We start from the raw sequence: 23,963 nt of genomic DNA, 5'->3' as shown, positions 1-23,963 counted from the left end.
TCCACTTCTCCAGGTTTTGCCATGCCGTCGCTCTCCCATTCCAGATTGCGTACCACCGTGTGATATGATTCTGGACGGAGGCTGGCTCAACCTTTCAACAGTCGTCCCGAATGACCCGATTTTTCTGTGCATTTGCTCCCGATCAAACGGCGCAGGTTGCAGCTGGTGGCACCGCAGTCATATGTGTTGCTAATAATCTCTAGATTGACCGCGGCGTATGGCAGTGGCGAGATAGCGACTCCATTCTCTTTATCACCAAATGGAGCATGGCGAATGGGAACTCCGTAGTTGCTCCAAAAGTCTCCGCCATAGCAATCGGATGACATGCTGCTCCGTACAGGCGGTCTTCTACACATTGTTGTTGCTCTCAGTGCCACCCCCGCCTGTCCATCAATGCATGAGACATCGGTTGAACCACGGAAACTCGCCAGTTGATGCAGAGAGCAAGAATGCCTCAAGCATGTGCTTTCGGATCAACAGACCGTTGAAGCGTCGCTATCCCAATCAGTCCAAGTTAAACCCACAGTGGATGGTGCTAAGTTTGGCGAGACCTATCTGCCACCACCACGAGGCTTATCTGGTGGAGCGATAGACGTACGGCGGCCGGAGTGCGGGAGGAACGTTTCCACCTTCCATTTGACGTTGGCTCAGCCGTCGGCACCCCCTGAACGGGCGTGTGTCAACCCACGACTCGACGGAGCGAGGGCTGATGGAAAAGGCTCAATGGCTGATGGAATCGAAGGGCTGCTACTGCTGCCAATACGCCCCCGCCTCCTCGCATGTTCCAGTGCGTTGTGTGAGCATTGCTCCTCCCTGATCGGTGTTGCTGAAGTCGATGGTGGAGCCACTGGTGGATGCACGTCGGACGTGCCCCTGACAGGCTTCCGTCTGAATATTGTGGGCTCTTCCCTGTTTGGGATGCGGATGTCGCAATTCTTTGTCACTCCTGGATGTGTGGGGCCCTCAATAAGACACCGCAGAGGCCATGTGTGCCTCAGGCAGCCCGACCCCTTTTACAGGCGACGTGGCCAAAAGATAAAAGCACGTCCTGGCCCCAACGTCTGACAGCGTCTCCCCAGCAGACCACCCTCTTTTCCAAAAAAGACACTCTGTCCTTTTGACCACGCAACGCAGCCATCCAGCTCCACCGCAGCCTTGAGTCACGAACAAGGCTTCCACTTTCTGATGGCCTCGTCATTACACGCAATGCGTAATCCTTAGCAATTTCCTTCTTTGACATATTTGTATTGAGGCTTCAGGACGGCACCTCCTTACAGTCAACTCTTTCTGTTACCACCCGCTTCTTTGTCAAACCCGGCTCCACCGAATTGACAAAGCATACGACGCGACATAATCCTACAGAAACAACACGACAAACCTACAAGTCCTCCTTCGTGGTGCAAATACCCAGATACCCATCCCCACCAGCAATTCAAAATGGAGTCCTGGTCCACCGCCCACACCCAGACGCACACCCCGTCGCCGACAATCAAGTTTGAGAACTCGCCAAACGATTCTCTCCTGTCGACCCCTGGCGAGATGTACCCTTCGCTCTTTGGCGCCGAGTCATCCCCCGCTCCTTCCGTTATGGCGGACCCGACATCCGACGTCGCGATGCTGGCCAGCCTCGCCGCTCTCACCCAAGCCAACACACAGTCTCCGACGCCCGTGACCCCTTCCTCGACTGCCGGCACCCCAGAGCCAGAGAAGAAGCCGGTCAAGAAGAGGAAATCATGGGGTCAGGTGCTGCCAGAGCCCAAGACCAACCTCCCACCAAGGTACGATGATGCAATCATGTGGACCCATCGGGGGTCTTTCCCCACAACAAATCATGGAGCTAACACCAGCTTTTAGGAAACGTGCCAAGACTGAAGATGAGAAGGAGCAGCGCCGCGTGGAGCGCGTCCTACGCAACCGTCGCGCGGCCCAGTCCTCTCGGGAGCGCAAGCGCTTGGAGGTGGAGGGTCTTGAGAAGCGCAACCAGGAGTTGGAGGCCGCTCTCGCCAAGGCCACCCAAACCAACGAGTTTCTTCTCGAACAACTCCGCAACGCCGCCAGGCTCGGTGCTGGGGCCGGGTCACCAGAGACCTTCGACGCCCTCAGACTCTCATCGCAACTCAGCTTCTCACAACCATTATTCAGCTCACAAGATGGGCACAGCACTCTGGCCAAGCCAGATTCCCTCTCAACACTTCACAACACACAAAACAACACTACCGTTGACCCAGCGGCCCTGACGCCTATTTCCGAGGTTGATGAAGAGCACGAGCTCCCAGCGACGGTCTCAACGCCTGTTGCGGACTCTACCCCCGTGGTGAAGGCTTCCCCCGATGCGACACAACATCCTGCTGAGATGTTGTGCCAAGACCTGCAGTGTCGGTCGGCGGAAGCACCACCATCGGCGTGGTTGGAGAACTCGCAACAACAGTTGCGCCCAGCGCTGGCTCTCTACTTACAGCTCCAATTCCTTCTCACTTCGACCTCGGCCCTGATTTCTCTCTGTCAGAGGCCTTTGATGCAGATCGCTATGTCCTTGAAAGCGGGCTTCTCTCTTCCCCCGGTTCCAGCACTTTTGACTACGATCATCTGGCTGGTGACGACACCGAAGCCTTCCCGTTCCAGGTCAACAACCTCGACTTTGACTTCAATGACTTCCTCTCCGACGACGCCAACCTCGCCCCCAGCCACGAGCAGCAGCCGCAGCAACCTACCTCCTGCGCGGTCGCAGACTCGTCCCTCCTCCCTGAGACTGAGACTTCTTCGGAAGATCCTTACCTGCAGCCCCAGTCTGGCGCGTCCCTTGATGGATGCGACGATGGCGGCCTTGCGGTTGGTGTCCTCTGATGGATTCACAGTTGACCGGGTTAAGGCAGGCGACGCTTCGGCGGCGGCAGCAGCTGATGGAAAGGAGCAGCAGCAGCAGCAAAGCGGTAGGCCAGCTACATGGCCGACAGGAGTACCACTACCGTCGAAGGAGGTCCTACTCACATTACTGTGGGTCCTCAAGGTTGAGGAGCGGAGACTAGAAATCCGCCAACAAGTCTCGCCCAAACTCGGAAGCAACTCGTGTGTCCCCAAGACAGTGACACCAACAATTAATAACCAGGCAAGACACTATGTCTTGACCGTAGTATCCAAGAGAAAACCGGATTCCCTTGAGGGCGACCGGAAGCGACATCGCTTTGAGTGACGATTTGTATGAAATATTTTGGCTTGGTCGGGTGCATTGGGGTTCAACAAAAGGCTCACATAATGGTGGAGGGCTGGGACCTGGCGTTGATTTGGGAAGCTCTGGAAGCGTAGCACGCTGCGTTCAAATTGAGCATGAATTGAAGTTCACTTTCACGTGTTTTTATTGTCCCATTGGGATTTCTTGTGCTTGTTTATCGTGATCTGTTGGAGGAATGTAGATTCCTGCGACTTTTGAAGCCCAAGGAAAGCCGCGATTGGGCCAGGGCATGATAGAAGACATCCATCCAGGTTAGGATTCGTGAATCCACCATGCAGGTTTCGTTTCCTTTTCACGGGAGGGCTTGGAGGAAGACGAAGTCCCCGAGTTTTGCTGGGATTTTACGCATGAGAAGACTTTCAGAGCCCAGGGATTTCCTCTCCTCTGTCAATTCTTTTTTCTCCTCTGTTCTTTTTCTCTTTATTATCTTATTTTTGCCTATCAATTCGACTTTCCTAATCGAACCCTGGACCTGGACCTGGCCAGTTGTGGGCGCATGTTACCTAGTTAGATCACCGGCAACTTTGATGAAAGTGACTTGGGCTGCGCGGGATTGACTCAGGGACGAACTCAACCTGATCTTGAACACGCACGTACTGCATCTGTTCGTCTGTAAAGAGCACGAGGTAAAGGCACTCATTCCTCACAGCTGGTGATGATATTGTTTCGGTACTGGAGTCATCGCCAATTCGGCGGGTAGCTGTCACAAATCTTCAAGTACCTAGGAAAAAACATTTAGGAGCAAGCCTGGCAGTACTTGGGGAGCATGCTCGGGGAAAGGTTCTTTGATATTTGTTGATTGATTGACTTGATGTGATGTGATTATGTGTCGAAACATAATCGACTGGGCTCTTATTCATAATCTAGATGCATTGCCAGATACTCAATATGTGTTGCAAGCTAGGTAATCAATGTGCATTGGAATACGGTCAATAGGCCTCGTTAAATAGTAAACAGGCCTTTTGGGATAGTCAACAGGTCTTTTAAGATAGTAAGCAGCCCTCTTGAGATAGTTAATAGGCCCTTTAAGATATCAACAGGCCTCTTAAGATGGTTGATAGGTCTTGGAGTTGCATTTAAGGGCTTGTTTTCTGGTCTTTTCGGCATATTAAATGTCATTTGATGCCGCTGAGTGGTTGATCTTGTCACGTATTCCTGGCTACCGAGTGTCTAATGAGAAGGACAGGTCCATAAACGCACGTGTGTGTGGTTGCCATTGACCCCTACGGTACTGAGAACGGCCGGGGTGCTAAAGATATCCCGTAACCATTCAGGTATTGATTCAAGTAAGTTTGATATCCATAAAACAAATAGAAACTCATACCCAAGCTTCCCACGAAGACCGTCAAAAGAATACGTAACTCAAAGGAGTGTCCCCAGTGTCCGAGTTGTGTTGCCCCTATCAAGCCCCTGGATTGGATCCACTTTTCTTGAGATTCATGTCTGGGCCCCTTCTTCCACCTCCCTCCCTCCCTTCCGCTCCATTGCTTTCCAGCTTGCGTCCTGTTGCCTTTTACGCTTTTCTGAAGAGGCCAGTGCACGATCCTCGCTCAAAGTCGACTGGCAAGCCGGTTCTCGCCCGGTGCGTGATAATCCGGCACCTTCATCTCCAGAGCCTCACCAGAGTATCCGAGATCCTCTGCCACGAGAGCCGCCGCTTTCTCTCCAATTGTAAGGGCCACTGTGAAGGTATTCGCTCCCACGTTGTCTGGTGCGATGGAAAGGTCTGCTACTTTGAGGCCCTTGACACCGTGGACGTTGAGGCGTTCATCGAGGACGCCATGCTTCACGATGCTGTTCCCCTCCCTGGGAGCCATGGAGCACGTGCCCAGGCAGTGCCAGGTGGTCTCCACGTGGCGCTTGACCCATTCTTCGATGGCTTGGATGTCCTTTTTGGTATACTTGAGCTCCCTTCTCTTGTCCTTGCGGTTGCTGGAGACGATGCGTTTGATGTTCTCCGGTGTGAGCTTGTCTTCGGGCTCTGGGAGCGGGACGCTCCAGCTGCCGTGTTGGATACCGGCAGTGATGTTGCCAGGAAGCGCGTAAGCGTTTGTGTCTGGTCATCGGGTGTCAGTTTCTTGCCTGGGATGGTTCAAGGTTTTGGACTCACCGGCCAAGTTGAGGTCATGAGCGCGAGCTTCCGAGTCGTAGTCAAAGACGGGATGCATACTCTGGCACTCGCCTGCGTAGGCATCCATACGTCTGGCGGTCTCGCGAGACTTAATGTAGCCCCAGACCATAGGTACTATTCCATGGCGGTTATGTTAGCATATCCGTCTTCAGATGGAGCTGGAGATTCGGACTTGCCCATATCGCGAGGGTCATTCATGAATCCGGCATCAAAGTCTGGGACGGCGTACGGATCGGGAGACGTGATGTGAGTCTTTCCACGACTGAAGGGATACTCAAGGAAGTGGAACCTAAAAGGTATGCATGTTAGACTGGACTCATGAGGCTGTGTGATTCCGAGAGTGAAATGGTCACCGACATTGTGAAATAATTCCCAGGAGGCACCAGCATGTGGTCGCCAAACCAGCCAGCGATGACCGAATAGTGCATGACGGGCTTGTCGGGTTTGTTCTTGAAGTACGACTCCCAGCCCTCCTTGAAGTTCGGTGTTGGCCACGACTCAAACTCCTTCAATTCCTCAAGCGTGGGCCTGATCTTCACCCCTGCCTCGATGCCATTGGTTGCCAAGGGGCCGGTTCCCTTGAGGTTCCATTCCTCAAAGACACCTGGATTTTATGTCAGCCGGGTCATCACTGAGCATCGACGTCTCGGGAACAAGCGTACGCTTCTGAGTAGCAGGATCACCACGGGCAAAATCATCAAAACTCTCCACTCCGGGTTTGGCTCGATAGAGACTAAAGGTCAAGTAATGATCTTGGAAATTAAGACCAACGCCAGGAAGATCGACAATCGGCTTGACGCCGGCGGCGCGGAGCTTGGCAGGGTCGCCAATACCGGAGCGCTGGAGGATCAAGGGTGAACTCATGGTTCCGCCTGACACCACGATCTGCTTACGCGCCTTGAAGATACGAGTGCCTGGGCTCTGCTCGGGGGGTTAGCTTCGGAACTGGTCGATGACCGCTTGAAGTACTCACGTTGCCCAACGGCTTGGTCGGAACAGTCTGAACTGCCACAGCCCTCCCGTTCTCGATGATGACCTTGTCAACCTTGGTATTGCAAGCAAGGTACAGGTTCGAGTGGACCGCACGGGTGGCGTGGATGTAGGCGTGGGCGGCATCACTTCGACGGCCAGTCTGCAAGGATCCCCATGTCAATCATAAACAGTTGGGACCACGACGCTGACAGCAGACTTACATCACGATTGATCCACTTGAGCCACTGTTCAGCGCCATGACCAGTCTTCAGGTCTTGAAGATCATCAACGATTGGGATACCTTGAGACTCCGCAGCGCGAAGAAAGTCGTCCTTGATCGGATACTGGTAGTTTCCAAAAGAGACCTTGATTGGTCCCTCAAAGCCGTGTGTCTCACGATTGTGGGAGGCGCGCTGGTAGGTCTCGAACTTCTTCATGAAAGGGAGGAGTTCCTCGGCTGACCACCCTTTGGCTTGGAAGTCATCATAGTCGGAGGCAGATGCTCTCGTGTACATCTAAGGTAGGTACACAGCGTCAGCGAAGCACTCCCATCATGGAGTTGGATAGACTATCTTACCATAAAGTTGATAGAGCTGCCACCTCCAAGTATATTTGCTGCCGGAACGATGGCACCTCTACCAGAGAGTGATGGTGAAGGGTTAGACTCATAGAAAGTAGCCGTTTTGGAGTCCAACTTCATGTTCCGCGGGAAGATTCCTGGCCTGAACACCCAGGGATTGTTGAGGTTGTTTTCCCCTGCCTCGATCAGCAACACCTTGAGATTGTGGTCGAGATTCGCCAATCTAGACAACAGTATTAGTTATCGGCAGACAGTGTAAACTAAAAGTAAAGGGAGCGGGAGCATCTCAGAAAACGAAACGATAATGTAGAGACATATACCACCCGGCCTACTCTGTGGGTAGGATGTTCTTTTGGTTCCACAGAAGAGACAGAATCAAAAGAAGAAATAAAGAGGGGAAAAAAAAAGAAAACGGCAAAAAGAAGCACGAGAAAGAAGAGGACTTGCCTTCCCGCCACAACACATCCCGTCGAGCCCCCTCCACACACAATAATGTCAAACTCCTCAGGTAGAGGCGACATGTTGGCGTTTCCAGTATCCAGTCGAGGATGATCTTGGTCCCAGTCCCGGAAGACTGCTCGACGAACTCTTCATGAAAAGCACAAACTGGAGGGAAAACCACCGTCTCTTTATGTTCCCGTGAAGCAGAGCTAGTGCTTTGGTACCTGCCGAACGACCCCCGCCTTCTATGACCCCTTTTGGCAATCAAGGCGCCCGGGGATTGCATTTTCCCCTCTCCTCAATACCTGGCTGACACGCCCAAATCTCCCATCCTGCAACTACAAGTGGTCAATGCCTCAGGACCGAGGGTACATCGTCCTGCATGATCCTTGCTCCAGGCCGAGTCCTGCTGATACTAAAGTTGCTTGGATGCATATTTGGATTTGGGAACCCCTCACCCAGGTGGCGATGATAATCAGACGATAGGCGAGATACTTGGCAAACGCACAGAAAGAAGGTCAATGGGTGCTAAAAGATAGCTGAAGAGCATTAAAGATAGTCCATATGCCTTTGAAGATACTTCGCACACCTGAACTATTTCCTCGAGGTCTTTGAAGATGGTCAAGAGGCGTAGTTACTATCTTTTAACGCCCTGATTTTATGTTTCCCTCTTGATTATTTTGTTTATGACGAGAGTTCAGGTGCTTTTGCAGGATGAGAGAGGGTTGAAGTCCAAGACGATGCTGCATGTTGGAGACGATCGGTGAAATGTGATTGGAGCCCGCGCCTTTCAAGTTGCATAGTCAAGTTGCTATCTTGGACGGGTGATAAAGCCTGGAAGACAGGCTGTACAGCCATCTCGCACTCAGAGTTTCCGAACGTGTATTCGTACTACGGTAGGCATGCCTTTCACTCAACCAGCAGCTGTGGTCGGCCACCCAGGAGACCAGAACTCGCCTAATTTGGTGGTTTTGACTGCATCAAGGGCATCCCACCTGCAGATAAATCATAACAGGACGTTATCAGAAGCTGTGAAACGTGTCGGGACACACAACTGGACACCGGGATCTCCTACCAGTTCGAGATGTCATGGGATGGCCGACGAGCCCTGCATCGTCCGTCTCTTGACAGGTCATCTTTATCCGATCTATTGCACACGGTTTGTAATTGACTGGAATCGGACACGACGCTGGTTCAGTCATCAAACCTGGCCCTGTCTGTTCACCGTTCAAGACGTTGATCAAGGTGACGTTGACCTTCTCCACATTCCCCGGACTTTAGCGCCAACTTGACCTACATTAGCGTAATCCTTAGCTCCAGACGCCACTTGATCACTGCTCCACACTGGGTTGGGGTTCCTTGAAACGGGGTGGCGTCAGGACCGCCCTGAGCTTGAAGGGGACGTGGAGCGGGCAAGCAATTAGGATGCTGCATCTAAATATCCCCGTTGTTCCACAGCATGCACGCTGGGGACTGAAAAGTGGGCACCGCAGTTGGCAAACCAGCGCCTTCAGAGACTGTCAATGACCGGTTAAAGACAACCAAATAACTATGTAATGCCTTGAAAAGCGTATGCCAATCGATTTTCTTACAATAACCTTCAGACGATATGCTGTCTGGTGCTTGCGGGGGGACTTCAATGAAAGCATCTGGGCGGGGTAAACTCGACGAACCATCAACGAGGCGTGATAATCAGCGAGTTGATCCAAGAATAGGTACCTAATACATCTCATGCTACAGACGTACTTAGGTACCGTTGCCCAGCCATCAAGGGAAGGTCACATGCCAACGTTTGACTACAGTCCGTCTTATATCCACAGAGCCAAGCTCAGGTAGCCAGCAAAGAGCTCTGCTGGATTGGAGGAACAGTCCAGGCGTTCGTATCGATGATGATAGCTTTGTCACCTGGCACTTCGACAGGATGCAAAGCCACTGGACACCGCCCATGCTGTGCATGAAGGAGGGGTAGATGAACGGCTTGGCCTGCCGAAATCATCATCATTTACCCTCACATGGTCTTGAACCCGAGAACCGGCAAATGATGGACAACCTCGTCAAAATTTCCAGACACCTACACAGCAGTCACTGGCTGTCCAAGTCTGGTATTGACTGCAGCTTCCCCTCACACTCCTCTGTCTCTTTCCACCAATCCACACGAGATGGTGCCCGCAAATGTCAACCAAAACCCATTGACGAATCAGACCTTCCGATTCATCCACACACTACTTAAAACCGAGAAATCTCCGTCAAGACAGCTAGCTTTTGATACTACCATGGAGTGTGTCTCCAAAATCAATAGTCTCGCAGGTCTTGCTCAAAGCAGAAGGCCTCTTATTACACAGCTGAGACCACCCTCTTGAATTTAGCCATGTCTGGTTCTCATTGAATCCTTCAACTGGCCCCAAACTACACATGATAAGCGTACAGAACCGGCTTATGCTTCGAACGGACACAAACAGTGGATAGAAGAACCGCAAGCGAAAATGCACATCACGGCGCGAACTAATCTCGAGAAAAGAAGGTGAGAAATTGGTCCCGTAGCCAAGCAGCCACCAGCCGGAGCGAGGAAAAGGATGTGGGCTTGGAAAAAGCCTGGGCCAGAGAGTGAGCCCACACAACACACACTTCCAAGCTCACAGACTGACTGAGGCTCCCACGGACTACCTATCTTGGCATGCTAAAGTAAGGTATTTGCTGCTCTGTTACACGTCATGTTCTGACTTCACATTCCCCGCTCTTAACGACTTTCGATCTGTTCTCCAAGAAGCCTTGTAGAAGAGGATTGGCATTGATTGAAGCAGAAGGGAAGAGAACAAGTCTGCTGAATGTATTCGAGACTTGCTCAGCAACCTACCTATATACACGAGTGAAGCCATCTTGTATCGTAATGGTTGACCCTATCTCATCCCTCTCGTATCCTTTACCTAAGCCGCACTCGGCCCATGGTCCAAATCAGTCATTGAGCAGATGTTGGGCCTGGAGAGGGAGTCCAATAGCAAAATTCTGCTGCCACCGACGTCGCTGACCTAATTTTTGTGACCGATGGTTCTGACAATCAACATGGACTCGTTGTTCACAAGAGGTATTTCGGTCTGGGACAAGCTTCATGTAACATGCCAGATGGTTGAGGGTGTATTTGGCAGGGGAGGCTCTAATGTAGATAGCACGGCTGGTTTTTATCGGAGCGGAGCTCCATCGAGTAACCTGGTCTGGAATCTCTTGATGTAAGGTGTGGTTGGAACTTCGCTCTACTTACCTAGGTACCGTACTGTAACTGAAATCCTCCAAACGTGGTATTCCTAGGGACCAAAACCTCTCTGTGGGTTAGCGTTCAAAGTCTTTGTCCATACGTATTCCTCCCTTTCTACAAGGCGACGGATATATAGGTAAAGGGCGAGTGAGGAGCGAAGGACTGTGGGTACCAGCGGCACCCACAGTTAAAGGTCTTTTTCACGCTTGGCTTCTCCACAGGTCATATGGTTGTCCTCCTCGACGAAGGGTATACTTAGCATGCCAAGATAGGTAAGTCCGTGAGAGCCTCAGTCAGTCTATGAGCTTGGAAGTGTGTATTGTGTGGGCTCACTCTCTGGCCCAGGCTTCTTCCAAGCCCACATCCTTTTCCTCGCTCCGGCTGGTGGTTGTTTAGCCATTAGTTTATGGACCAGGTATAGAAACTACAAGTTAAGTACTTATAAACTTAGGAGAAAAATACTAGTATAATAAAAGAAAGTTATAATGTGACGAACCCCTGTACAGAACCTCTGAAAGGGATACTGGTTGAAGGTAACTTCTGACAATTGGTTCGGTGCAGCTAAACAGTGCACAACAAGATGTCTCGATGTAAACACAAGATGCCGTGAATACAAGCTTGAATTGCATACTGCGGAACTGTCTATCTACACCGGCCAGTTCCTCCGTATATATAGACCTCAATCCTCTAGGTACCTCCGTACCTGGATCACCTCGATCACCAAGCGCTCCTGGTGATCCATCCTGGCTCACCTCGCTCACCCAGCGCTCCTGGCGAGCCGGCTCACCTCTGCCAAGAGGTGAGCGCCCCACTATCCTGCAGCCCCGCTGTTATCTGTTACTTGACTGGTCACCACGGCCTGCTGCAGTCCCCACTCTGCCTTGCTATATGGTTGGTCTGTGACATATAAGCTATATAATTTACACATTATATATTTAATAGTATTTTAAATATATATTAGTTATATTTAAATATATATTAGTTATAATTAAATATATATTAGTTATATTTAAATATATATTAGTTATATTTAAATATATATTATTTATTTTTAAGTGTATATTAATTATCTTTGAACGTACAATCAATATTTCTAAACACTTAATAACAGTTTTTTAAAGCCTATTAACTATCTTTAAACGTCTATTAACTTTTTTTTTATATTTATAAATTAAAAGTTAATACCTATTATATTTATTACTCAACGTTGGAGTTGGCAATAAAAGTGTATAAAAAGATGATAAAATTAAGAGGGTCCTGGAGAACAAGCATCTTACTTCAAGAAGTGCAGGACCTACACCCTGAGTAGGGCGGGTAAATGGCAGGACCCGGTCATGTGACTTGGCTTGTGCTTGCTCTTAGAACTGAAGCTAGAGCCTTATCTAATCTAACAACTTTATCAAATTAATGAACCTTCTGTTTGGGTATCAATATTCCTTCGACTGTCTTGTATATCCTTTTTTCCTTATACTTTTCTGCCCGTTTTTAGTAATAAAAAATATATTAAAGCGAGGTAAATAAGTATAAGTAAGGAATAAATATGTAAAATACTTTTCAATATTTTTTATAGAAAACTTTATTCTGCTAATACTTAGTTTTATACTATTTAAAGTTAAGACCGGAAAGCTCGGTCGACCACTATATATTATGAGGTTATTAGTCCCGTTGTTAAATCGATAAGCTAGCCAAGTAAAAGTTCGACGTCCTAAATATTCTAAGGTATTTACAGGTGGTTCAGAAGATAGCCTGAACCAGACTTAAATTAGGTACTCAATAAGCAGTATCTCATCGCTAAAGCGCCGATCCCAGTACGCAACAACAAGGCATCACGCAAATCAAACAAGTCAAATTTGAGGGCCTATTTGGTTTCATTTGATTTGAATTGAGTAAGTGTGCCAAATACTGAGAAATGCTATTACCACCTAGGTATTTGATAGAGTTCACAAGACATCTACATATTCTGTCCCGTCACCCAGATTCCTGACTTTCCCGGCGAAAGTACTCCGTTTGGATCAAACGTATCCTTGAGTGTCTGGACAAACTTCCCAAAAGCGAAGTCATTGAAATCGAGCTTCGAGGCGACTGTGTCCATATACCCCACGTGAGTTCTATACTCCATGAACCTCTGCTCTCCCGCGTCGTGCAGCAACTGTTTGTACAGCTCATGCAGCCTCTGCTCCTCACCCATCGTGTAAATTACCAGATCAATAGCAATGACATATCGAGGGTAGACATGAAAGTCGGCAAAGAAGTCAAACTTGGCGTCCGCGGTCCTCTTCTTGGCCGCGAGGTACCAATCGTACAGCTCCCTGCCCGAAGGCGGTATCACCGGGCTGAAACAGATATGCCCACCGCCCCGTTCACCTCTCGAGTCAACAATCCCCAAAGGTTCCACCGTTGGGATACCGCTGTGAGGAACCACCTCGGTCTTGATATCCTCCGCGGCCGAGATGGCAGCACCAGGCAATCCGGCCCATTCGCGATATTTGAACTGCACACCGGGGACGGCTTGTCTGAAGGCACGCTCTACTGTTGCTTTGAGCGCGGAAAGCATTTCCACTGAGCCGTAGAGCGAGAAATACGCCCGCCAGAAACCCCACCTCTCCTCAACCCGAATCCTCTCGAGGAGGTCGTAGGGCACATACGAGTCTGCCTTCATGTAGGGACCAATCTGACTGAGGACTTCGGGCTTCTCAGAGGTGAGGGCGATGCGGAAGATGTTGGCTATGGAGGGACTGTTGAGAATAATGGAGCGGCGCATGAGATCAGAGAGGGTGCCGACCAAGGGGATGAGGTCTGACTCGAGCGGTACATCGACTTCGACAGTGGCGTAGGCTTCGGGGGCAGGGGTGATGTGGATTCCAATCTTGGTGACAATTCCGAGGTTTGACTGATAGAACAAGCCGTCCAGACTGGGGCCGAAGCCGCTGTGAGGAGTCGTGTCAGTATCGTTGATGGCGAAGAGGACAGCGAGGCAATGTTAAGACTTACCCTTTGTACAGCGCCCACGTGGCGTTATCGGACATCGCTCCAGAGCCAGTGCGAATGAGAGTCCCATCTGGCAACACAACCTCCATGCCGCACTGAGACTGTGAATGCTCGCCATTGGGCGTGTAGCCAAATCCTCGGTCGAGGGTGTTGCCCACGACGGAGCCCCAGCCGATCGCAGGAACCGAAGGCCAAAGCTTCAGTCCCCTCCTCTGGATCTCTTCATAGAGGTCGAAAAATGATACTCCAGGCTCCACGATGGCATAGCCATACTCCTCATTGATTTCGATAATCTGGGTCATGCGATGCAGGTCCAGCACCACGGTCCCTTTGACGACGGGTCCAGTACCACCGTAGCCAAGGTTCTTGCCTCTTGATACTGTCCAAAGATAGACCTGGTGCTTGTTAGCGAGCTTGACAATTTCCTGAACTTCCTGGACGGTTTCGGGTCGCACAGCACCCGCTGGAAGATTTGTGTCGGCTTTTGAGAATGCATCGCCGTATGTGGTTTGCCCCAGAGCTCCTGTTCTTCTTGTCAGTATGGAAGATGTCGTCTCGCTAGGGAAGTTGCCACACCTGTCAAGGCACCACTTGAGTGATCTCGTGAGACATTGTCCTCACCGATAAGAAGGGCAACTTCATCAAAAAAGGCTTTCAGCGTGGCAGGCGTCAAAGAAATTGTTGGCGGCATGACGGCGGTGGAGGGGAAAATGAGTAAGACAGATTCCGGAACGACATGATGAGCGAAGATTTCCGCGGTATCGCGACCATTTCTTTTGTACTTGATATTTGGCTCGTCTGCATAACCACAGCACAGTTTTGTTGGTCTGAGGTGTGTTTGATCGGGGAACATCCGGGCAAGCTCCACCCATTTTGAGCCCCAGATTCCAGGGAAACCCACTTTCCAGGTTGCCAAGATCTGCTAGCACCCCCCCCCGACACATCCGAATGCATAAAATCCGGGGAAGAACCGGGAACGGGGAGCAAGCCTCCATGTCTCCCCGGATCGGGGTAACGTCCAAGACGGGAAAGTATTTAGATCTCCTACGATGACCTCTTCCACCTCGCCTCAGACAACCGTAGTCATGGCAGCACAAGCACCAACTCACTTTCCCGATCGCCCTCAGTTCTCTGGGTTTATGAAGCCATGCCGCCTTGAAGGCGAGGTTTCACACCTGGAGGTCCATGGGGCAATTCCAGATGACATTGACGGTACGTTTTACCGTGTCATGCCAGATCCCCAGCTGCCTCCTTTCATCCAAGATGACCCAGTAAGTGCTCCATATTTTGCCCGAGGTCAAGAAGCTCATCATCCGCCATAGTGGTTCAACGGAGATGGCTCCATCAGCGCTTTCCGGATCAAAGACGGCAAAGTCTCTTTCAAGCAAAAATATGTCCAGACTGAGAAGCTGAAACGAGAACGCGAGGCCAAGCGGGCCCTGTTGGGAAAGTACCGCAACAAGTACACCGATGCGGTAGAGTTCAAAGTCCGCACCACAGCCAACACCAACATCATCCACTTCAACGGCAAGCTGCTCGCCCTCAAGGAAGACGCCCCGCCGTACGCATTGGACCCAGAAACCCTCGAGACCTTGGGCCTGCACACTTTTGATGGGCAGCTTCCCAGTTTGACGTTCACAGCCCATCCCAAGTTCGACCCCAAGACGGGCGAGATGATTTGCTTTGGGTATGAGGCCAAAGGAGATGGGACGCCTGATGTGTGCTATTACCGAGTAGCTCCTGATGGCAAGTTCCTCGAGGTGGTGTGGCTCGTTGCGCCAGTTGTGGGAATGATTCACGACTTTGCTGTGACTGAAAACTTTGTGCTCTTCCCCATCATGCCGCAGGTTTGTGATCTCGAGAGGCTGAAGCAGGGTGGCGAGCACTGGCAGTGGAGCCCCGAGACACCGTTTTATGTCGGCGTTTTGCCTCGAACAGGCGCGAAGCCGGAAGATGTTAAGGTGAGCGACTCTGGCAAACTTCTTCTCCAAAGTTATGGGACGTCGCTAATATCCATGTCAGTGGTATCAATACCGCAACTCATTCCCCGGCCACGTTAGCAACGCCTTCGAGGACTCATCGGGCAATCTCGTCATGGACATTGCGCTCAGTGACAAGAACGTCTTCTTTTGGTGGCCGGATGCCCAGGGGAATGCCCCGGAGCCAAGTTCAATTGTCTCCCAGTTGAAGCGTTTTGTGATTGATCCAAAGTCTTCAAACCTCCATCTTGCCGACCCAGAGGTGCTTCAAGAGGACAACTCGGAGTTTTACCGAATCGACGACCGATTTGCCACTCAACCATACAGGCACTGCTTCTACGACATGTTGAATCCGGCGTTGGGGACCGACTTCCCAGGGATTGCCCACCAGCTCGGTGGGGGATACCCTCTGTATAACTCGCTGGGACATCTTGACCTCCAAACTCGTAAGGTGGAAGTGTATTTCCCTGGACGAACGCACATGGTTCAGGAGCCAGTATTCATTCCCCGTCGGGGATCTGGTGAGGAAGGAGATGGGTATTTGCTTGCGCTTGTAAACAACTACGCCACGATGTCGAGTGAGCTACACTTGCTTGACACGAAGAACTTTACCAAAGCGCAAGCTGTCATCTTGTTGCCCGTGCGGTTGAGGCAAGGGTTGCATGGGAACTGGGTAGACAATGATAAACCATGATGTGGAAACATGATGCTTTTTAGCCTATAAAATGCCTAGGTAGTAAAATAGATTCGCGAATCCTCTATAGAATGTTCTGGATACAAAGATTGATACTCAAAAATAAGTTAAGACATAACTGCTTCTATAACTGCATGTGAATCAAGATAATGCTAATATGCCGCGGATAAGGTAAAAGATATTCAACACGCATCAAAGAATAGTCAACAGACCTCAAGTGATAAACTATCAGGCCTCATAATATAATCAACAAGTCTTGAAAAAGCAGTTAAGAGGCTGTAAAAAGCAACCACCAGGGCGTAAAAGCAGTCACTAGGCCCTGAAAGATAGTCAGGATGCCTTGTGAAGTCATCAGATCTCATTAAGAGGCCTTGCAACATATTAAAAAGCATCCTGAGCTATGTTATATGCTCATTTGTACCAGCTACTCTGTCTGAGATGTGCTGGGCTGGATGGAGGTGCAGTGTGGCTCGGAAAACATTACCCCTGAATGCCCCACTTTTACCCCTGACCTCGAGATCCAGAAGGCAGCAAGACTGCCACATCGACGCATGTCTAGAGCATGGGCTTGCTCGAGTTGGGACATTGATCTTTCGAAGTTATCTTAGATAGGTCTGTTAGAGAAACAACGACTAGAGATCATGGTTGGAGAGAAAACCAGTGGAGCAGGGATGCCTTCTGTTGAGCCGATGGAGCTTGCAGTCAAAGTACCCCGCAACATCAAACCCCACGGGGAAAGCTTGTTTACATCTCCTCTTTCTCATTACTCATTTTGATCCTGTCCTTCTGATTGGATCAAGAACCTTTCCTCACCTCGTCGCCCACAGCATCATGGCCAACAATGGCCTCACGCAGCCACCGTGGTTCACTACCCCAGTCAGTAATCTCAATGTCACGGATGAAGCAGAACAGTCAGCCCAGCCCAAAACACGAAAACGCACCAGAATCTCAGTTGCCTGCAAGACATGCAGAACTCGCAAGTCTAGATGCGACGGTCGCCTTCCTTGCTCCACCTGTAGTGATGTGGGGTTGGTCTGCGAGTACGACGACCCTTCTTACAAGCCCGCTCAGGACAAAGACGTCAGCCAGCTAGAAGAGAGGCTCCGTGTATTGGAGCAACAGCTTGCTGCACTGCAGGAGAAGGGCAGACAGAACGAAACATTTCAGGCGACATCACCCTCCGCGAGTAGGCTGGACGATCGAAGTCTTCAATGCGATGCGAGCACACCGGGGACGAGTCTTATTGAAGATGAGGGTGACGTTGTGGACGGAATGGGGGCTGTGTCACTTCGGGAAGATTCAGCGGAACAGGAGTACATTGGTAAGAATAACCATAAAAGGTCCTGTTCTCGGCCATGGTGATTGAGCATTTCCTACCAGGACCGTCTTCAAATGTTGCGTTTCTCCGCTTCATCATGCGTGCGCTAGGAGGGGCCACCAGCTTTCGGGACAGTTCCTCGGGCCACCAAGCTAGGCGAACCCGTTCAGGCACATTTGTATCAAGTCGGCCGATCATGAGAGGAAATAACACTTTGCAGAAGAGGGCTGTGGATGTCTATGTCCTCCCAGCTCTGGAACAGTCTGAGCATCTCCTACATCTCTACTTCAACACCGTCAATCTAATGCTGCCGTGTATTCACGAAGACAGATTTCGTTCGATGTGGTTCATTGCCAAATCAGAGAGCCCAGAAAAGCTGTCAAAACCCTGGCTTGGGATTATCAACATGGTTTTCGCACTAGCTTCCAATGTGGTCGGTGTCAGATCACCACCCCAAGACCGAGCTGCACTGTCAGACATGTGCTTTCAGCGAGCACTAGAGTTGGTAAAACCATACATGCTGGGTAATCCCTCTCTGGAATTAGGTACGGTTTCTTTCGCCCGTATCTTCAACGCGGCGAGCCTACTTACACACGTTTTGCGTAGTCCAATTGTTTCTGTTGATGGTGATCTATCTCGAAGGCACCAGTTACTCCTCTCTTGCATGGACATTCCACAGCCTGTCCGTCAAGGGCTCGTATCAACTGGGACTCCACGTCACAGGATGTCACAGTCTTTCTCCGTTGGACGCTGAGATTCGAAGAAGGCAATGGTATTGGTGTGTCATGAATGACCGGTACGTGGCTCAGGCAATGTAAGTCTTTTTTTGTCAGTGAGCTAACATCGTGGCAGTTGGCTGAGCGTTACATATGGCCGGCCGCCGCTCATACCACTGGCGCATGTCAATCCCAAACCGGGAGCCCGAATTGCATTCAGCAACGTCTCCAGCAGTGTGACAAGATCAAGTATAGCATATATTGACTCTTTAATGCGAGACCTTTCCTTCCTTCAGCTTTAGTACTTGTCTGTTAACATTAGAGCCAGGTCAGTAACACATCTGATGGGTGACATCCTTGAGCGCCTTTACGACAATAATCTTGGCTCAAACCCGAATCCAGAACCAAGCCAAATTCTTGAGCAAACGACAAAAGTTTGCTTTGGATTGGCTCAATGGCAAGATACGCTCCCTTCCAACCTCAAGATAATGACCTGTCACGATACAATCGACGCTGTTGCTCCACTGATGTTGGAGAGCACGCGTCTCAGGGTTCTTCTCTCTCTCCGTTACCTCGGGATACGTATACTAGCGATGAGACCCGTCATCAACCTGTTCCTTGATACAACAGGCTCGGAGTCATCTTCACACGAGCACACTTCCCGGTGGCTTCACAGCTGTGGAGCAACAATTCTTTCTGATCTGGTCAAGACAGCAGGAGATGTGCTCCACATCAGCAAAGAGCTCCTCAAGGCATCCGAAACCACGAATCAGAATCTCCTCGGGGCCTGGTGGTTCTCTTGCTATTACAGTATGTCTGGCCGGTCCGTTGCTTCTACCTTTGGCGTTATACTGACGTGCCTTTCAGCCTTCAACGCCTCTTTGGCTCTCTTGGGTGTTATCTCCATCAAGAGGATGCCATTACCGAACAGCACCATCCTCTCAGCAATATCCACTGCAGAGTTGAGAAAGATGATGGATACCGCACTCGAGACATTGCACGGCTTAGACGGAGGAAATGAGACTATCGCTCGTTGCCGAGATGCGCTTTCCCAGATGCTGAAAGCGGTTGATAGCACGGGGCAATCTGGGACTTCTGACTTGGTAAACCTTTCGCCATCGGGTGCCTGGGTGGCGCAGCTGATGGATTCGGGCCTTTTCAGCTCAGAGCTGACGATGGGGGTTGGACCTGATATGTTTGGGGCTGGGTTTGATGATGCTGGAACTTTCTTTCATGAGAGGTGAAGCCCTACAGCACTGGCCGCCTATCTAACTAATAGAATACTGTGTGAAAAGAAGATGCACCTCTTTATCTCCTGAAAGGCCCGAAGAGATGGCCAGTACGTTCTAAAAATAGTCAATGGGCCTTGAAAGATAGTTAACTGGCATTACAAGATAATGATCATTGCCTTAAAAGATAGCCCACAGGCCACGAAACATAATTAATACGCTTTAAAAAAATAGTCAATAGATACGAAAACATAATATGACCTTGACAAGTTGCTCAATGTCCTTTCACTAGACAAATTCCCAGGCCTTAAAGAACACCTCACATACTAGGCCTTAACATACACCTTGGTCAACACGTCTTACAAGATAGCCCAATTCCTTCTAACGGAGAGTTCTTGGGGAGATCGAAGGGAGTAAATATACGGGGATGAATTGCCATCAAACCTGCGAAAGTTACGCTTGATAACGAGTAGGAGAACCCTATTGGTGTATGTGATAGAATGCAATTTAATGATGAGGAATGTTAGATGGACGAGATTGGGAAGATTGCAAAACATGTTTTTTCTTCGATGTTTCCCACTTTCAGGACCTTTTCCTTTCGCCCCTCTGGCTTCTCCTCGACGTCGTCCTTCTTTTCCTTGGGGAGTCCTTCTGGTGCGTTTCTTGTGGGGAAATGGGCGTTAGGTAAGCTGAGTGAGCAGAGCGTTTATAATCTTCTTAATAACCTGTAAGGCTTATTGACTAGGTATCTTATCCTTGAATATCTTCCGGCCATCGTTTAGGGTACACGTACTGCGGTTTTGTTCTATTATTTTTGTTGTCCAAGGACAACAATAGTGCAATTTGGGTGCCGTACTTTGTGCACTGGAATTTCACGATATTACCGCAACGGGGTTCTCTTTCAGCTTCCAAGGTCTTTTCCAGGGCAGTCGAGAAGATAATGGACTCGAGTCGCAGAGCACAAGCATCCAGTCACCAAGCGCTGGATGAAACAACTGGGAATGCAAGCCAAGAAAACGTGTAAGGCTGGCCTGTTTATTTTATTTGGTGGTAAGTAGCCCTCTTAGGTAGCTGGCTAACATAGGTAGGTCTATTTCAAAGATAATAGGGCTACAAGTGCCTTCAAAGAGTTTCGATCCTCTTTTTACGTAGGTGTAACCAGCATTTTATCCCGCGCTAACTTCTTCTACTTAGGGTGCCATTTATTCTGTCCACAACATGCCTACCTATCATTAAGGCCTCCAATCCCTCCTCCCCCTCTCAAAGTCCTCCAACCTCTTCACAAACCCCTTCGCCATCTCGGTCCTCTCACTATCCGCCCCGGCATACTGCTTCAGCCATACAACACCCTTCTTCCCGTACTCCTTTGCCCTCTCAATTTCCCCCCTTTGAGCATAGACATTCCCGATAATATTGTACAAGTCGCCCATTTGCCCTTCCATCCCTTCCTCTCTTACCAGTTGTTCGATCTCGGCGATCTTTTCCTCTGTCAGTCTGGACGGGGTGTCGAACTCTTCCAGTAGCGCCTGGATCCGGTTACGTTGCTTGTCCGACTTTTTGATGGCGGTGGGGTTCTGGCAGAGGGCACAGGTGCAGGTGAAGCCCCACCATTTGAGAAGTTCGGAGCGGTCGGCCGAGAGGATGTTTAGGGGGGCGTCTGGCTGCTGTTAGTACAGGCGGTGGTTGGGAAGGGGGTATGAGTGGTGGGCAGACAAGAGATGGAAAGCTCCTCGCCAGGAGAAATGTCCTTGTAGGCTACGATCTCCATGATCAGGGTGGAAGGAGAGAAACGTGTGAAGCAGCTGGTCAGGTTAGTCATCCATCTTTTCGAGAGCCCACTAGACAACACTCACTTCGGCTTGCAAGCATGATTAATCCTCTGCCACCCACATTGTCAGCACAACCACCCCATCCTCACCCGTCACAAAAAGAGGAAACCGACCGCAATCTCAGGATACAACCCGGAATGACTCCCCCACCCCATCTGCCCCGTCGAACCCTCCAACACCCCCACCGTCACATCGAACGTGTTCGTCTTCATGATGTCATCAACGATATACCCCTTTCCCTGCGCCGCCAGCCCCATCACCTCCCTTTGCTGCTCCTTGGGAAGTTGATTCCCCGCCCTCTGCAAAAGTCTTAACACGTCCCTCGTCTCCCACTTGTCATTTTGCTCAGCGCTCTCCAACAACTGCAGCATAACCGGCAGCTGCGCCATCAAGACTGTCCCTTTTTTGATGGGCTCCGTGGCAAGAACACCATAGCCTCTGTTGGGTAGCTTCTCCACTTTGAAAGGGTTCTTGGGGTAGTGGGTAGGCCTGAAGGGGACACCACCCCGGTCGTTCTCCAGCCAGGAGAGATATGGCGAATGAATGAACGAGGCGACATCAGCGGCCGTTTCTGGGGTGGTGATGATACTCAGGGGGGTGCCGGCCCATGTGTTGAGGGTGGTGAAGGTGCATAGTTTCGATAGCTTGACTCTGGGGCGTTTGCCCTTTTGTTTTGTGGGGTCGAAACAGGTTGGGGGAATGGACCAGGGGTACCAGCTGTTGGTCAGGATGGCCGTCTCGTCATCAACAAGCCGTGGGCAAGACCGTTTGTGGGTGAGAGGGCTGAGGTGGCTGTTGTTTGGGCATGAGCTGGCTGTTGGTGGAATGGGATCTGAGGCTGCCAGGGCTCTTTGACTGCCGAGGAGGACGGCAAGGGCAGATATGAGTGGGAACATGTTGTAAGATGTGGCCGGCGACTGAGATAAAGCCAGCGGCGCCTTCTTGATGACGTGAAAGTCTGAAGAGACATGATAAGTAACCTCCAAGTATGAAGAACTACCGTGTCGTGTCTTGATCATGTCCTTGCCGTTGCCAAGGGTACTGCATTTTGGCAGTGCCGGCATTGTTTGGTACGGCTCAGGGGCACATTAGCCGGACCTCTTGGATTGTCTTATCGCCGACGATCTTCCCAATCCTCACGCCCAGAACCCCAAACAGCCTCGATAAAGCAACGTCGTTACATTCGTACACTTCCAAGACGGTAATACAACTAGAAAAAAGTGCTAAAGAATATGTACAACCAAATCCTCCACGCTCGTTATTAAACCTCGGCCCATAACCATGCCTTGGCAAACCCCCTCCATTACGCGCTGGTGCTAAAGTAGTAGTTCTCCCACAGGTATTCGTAGTCTTCAATGATACCAGCCAGCAACCCTGGCATGCGGCTTCGTACGCCACCCACAACCCCCTTTGTGACGTTCTCGTAAAAGGCCCCGCGCATAGCCCACCAGCCCATCGCCCAACCGCGACGGCTCCATTCCTCGCGCTCCAGCGGCGTCGTCTGCAAGCCCCTGTCCCGCAGTTGCCTGGCCGCGAGCTCAGTTCCCACACCCAACAGCCAAGGTGTCCAGGACTTCCGCTTGTCCTTGCTGCGCGCCAGCGCGATGGCAAAGACAAGAGGTGCCAGGATGTGTAGCACCTCAGCCAACTGCGCGCTACCCTGGAGTCTGTTGAGCAGGTTTGACGCCGGCTTGATGTCATCCGCCGTGAGCACCCTTGAAAGAAGATACCCACTCGTATCCCCAGGCGCGGGAAGCGTAGGAAGAGACATGCCGGTGCGGGGCATGGTCCACTCCCCGTTGGGGCCAACGCCCTTCCTCTGGGGCGCACCAACAGACCCCTTGCCGAATGGTTTCCTATCCTCATCGTCTTCCCCGAGCGCGCGGAGCTCGGCCTCCTCCGGGTCTTCGGGTGCCTCGTCAGGTATCGGTTCTCGTTCGGGCAAGACCGGCGTCAAAAGCGGCCGCGACTTGGTTATCCGAAGTAGTAAAAGTTTGCAGAATGCTTTGATGGCCTCAAGGAGAACCACGACATTCCAGCGCACGCGCTCGCCGCGGCGCTTGGCGGACATTTCGCAAAGAAGCTGGACGTAGTTGACAATCTGCAGCACGTAGGCGACGCGCCGGTAGAAGGCGCTCTTGAGGGTCCAGAACTTTGTGTAACGGCTTTGCGGCGAGGGGGCGCGGGGGAGGGAAGAAAGGGGGAGCTTCGAGAGGGTGGCCGCTCGGGAGAGAAGGGTATCATGATACAAGGAAAGCAATTGAACACCGCTGTGAATGGACTCGGAGGCTATCTCGGCATCGCGAAAACGACCTAGATAACAGTTTACGATCAGTTTCTGCGGTCGCCAGGATGCCCGGGTTCGAAGAAACAGGGGGAGCAATTACCAGGTATGATGTACGTCAGTGATCGCAACGTCGACTCTATCTGCGACACCTGGTGGGAGTTCTTGGTGATAAAGTCATCATACATATGGAGCCATTGGGGTGGGAGCGAAAAGGCGCGCTTCACGCCGGAGCTCCCTGGCGCAGCGGCCAGGTCCTGTTTGTCGGATGGCTTGGACATCGCATTCGGCGATTACAAAAGGCGCGGCATGTGCGAAAACGA

General features: G+C 50.8%; 7 protein-coding genes across 7 annotated transcripts; 3 read left to right on the top strand and 4 right to left on the bottom strand.

Annotated features, from left to right (window-relative positions):
• Window positions 1-1,437: 1,437 nt before the first annotated feature.
• PODANS_1_21980 (uncharacterized protein) lies at window positions 1,438-3,190 on the top strand (the record flags this gene model as incomplete). The annotated part of the gene is made up of 2 exons (XM_001906480.1): window positions 1,438-1,778; window positions 1,855-3,190. 2 exons carry the CDS (start codon window positions 1,438-1,440, stop codon window positions 3,188-3,190), a joined length of 1,677 nt encoding a protein of 558 aa, XP_001906515.1.
• Window positions 3,191-4,779: 1,589 nt separating this feature from the next.
• PODANS_1_21970 (uncharacterized protein) lies at window positions 4,780-7,433 on the bottom strand (the record flags this gene model as incomplete). The annotated part of the gene is made up of 9 exons (XM_001906479.1): window positions 4,780-5,285; window positions 5,340-5,474; window positions 5,537-5,633; window positions 5,672-5,964; window positions 6,023-6,274; window positions 6,330-6,492; window positions 6,554-6,847; window positions 6,910-7,135; window positions 7,360-7,433. 9 exons carry the CDS (start codon window positions 7,431-7,433, stop codon window positions 4,780-4,782), a joined length of 2,040 nt encoding a protein of 679 aa, XP_001906514.1.
• A 5,121-nt stretch (window positions 7,434-12,554) lies between these two features.
• Window positions 12,555-13,893, bottom strand: PODANS_1_21960 (uncharacterized protein; the record flags this gene model as incomplete). The annotated part of the gene is made up of 2 exons (XM_001906478.1): window positions 12,555-13,515; window positions 13,595-13,893. The coding sequence occupies 2 exons, from the start codon at window positions 13,891-13,893 to the stop codon at window positions 12,555-12,557; spliced, it is 1,260 nt and encodes a 419-aa protein (XP_001906513.1).
• Window positions 13,894-14,640: 747 nt separating this feature from the next.
• Window positions 14,641-16,264, top strand: PODANS_1_21950 (uncharacterized protein; the record flags this gene model as incomplete). The annotated part of the gene is made up of 3 exons (XM_001906477.1): window positions 14,641-14,866; window positions 14,927-15,552; window positions 15,614-16,264. 3 exons carry the CDS (start codon window positions 14,641-14,643, stop codon window positions 16,262-16,264), a joined length of 1,503 nt encoding a protein of 500 aa, XP_001906512.1.
• A 1,355-nt stretch (window positions 16,265-17,619) lies between these two features.
• On the top strand, window positions 17,620-19,542 carry PODANS_1_21940 (uncharacterized protein; the record flags this gene model as incomplete). Its single annotated transcript, XM_001906476.1, has 3 exons — window positions 17,620-18,314; window positions 18,435-18,534; window positions 18,601-19,542. The coding sequence occupies 3 exons, from the start codon at window positions 17,620-17,622 to the stop codon at window positions 19,540-19,542; spliced, it is 1,737 nt and encodes a 578-aa protein (XP_001906511.1).
• A 1,217-nt stretch (window positions 19,543-20,759) lies between these two features.
• PODANS_1_21930 (uncharacterized protein) lies at window positions 20,760-22,420 on the bottom strand (the record flags this gene model as incomplete). Its single annotated transcript, XM_001906475.1, has 3 exons — window positions 20,760-21,184; window positions 21,241-21,365; window positions 21,453-22,420. 3 exons carry the CDS (start codon window positions 22,418-22,420, stop codon window positions 20,760-20,762), a joined length of 1,518 nt encoding a protein of 505 aa, XP_001906510.1.
• A 239-nt stretch (window positions 22,421-22,659) lies between these two features.
• On the bottom strand, window positions 22,660-23,921 carry PODANS_1_21920 (uncharacterized protein; the record flags this gene model as incomplete). The annotated part of the gene is made up of 2 exons (XM_001906474.1): window positions 22,660-23,669; window positions 23,744-23,921. 2 exons carry the CDS (start codon window positions 23,919-23,921, stop codon window positions 22,660-22,662), a joined length of 1,188 nt encoding a protein of 395 aa, XP_001906509.1.
• Between the last annotated feature and the right edge of the window lie 42 nt (window positions 23,922-23,963).

The sequence above is a fragment of the Podospora anserina genome, chromosome 1 (assembly GCF_000226545.1).
Source record: "Podospora anserina S mat+ genomic DNA chromosome 1, supercontig 6".
NCBI classification, from domain to species: Eukaryota; Fungi; Ascomycota; class Sordariomycetes; order Sordariales; family Podosporaceae; genus Podospora; species Podospora anserina.
This window is presented reverse-complemented; position numbering and strand designations above follow the sequence as displayed.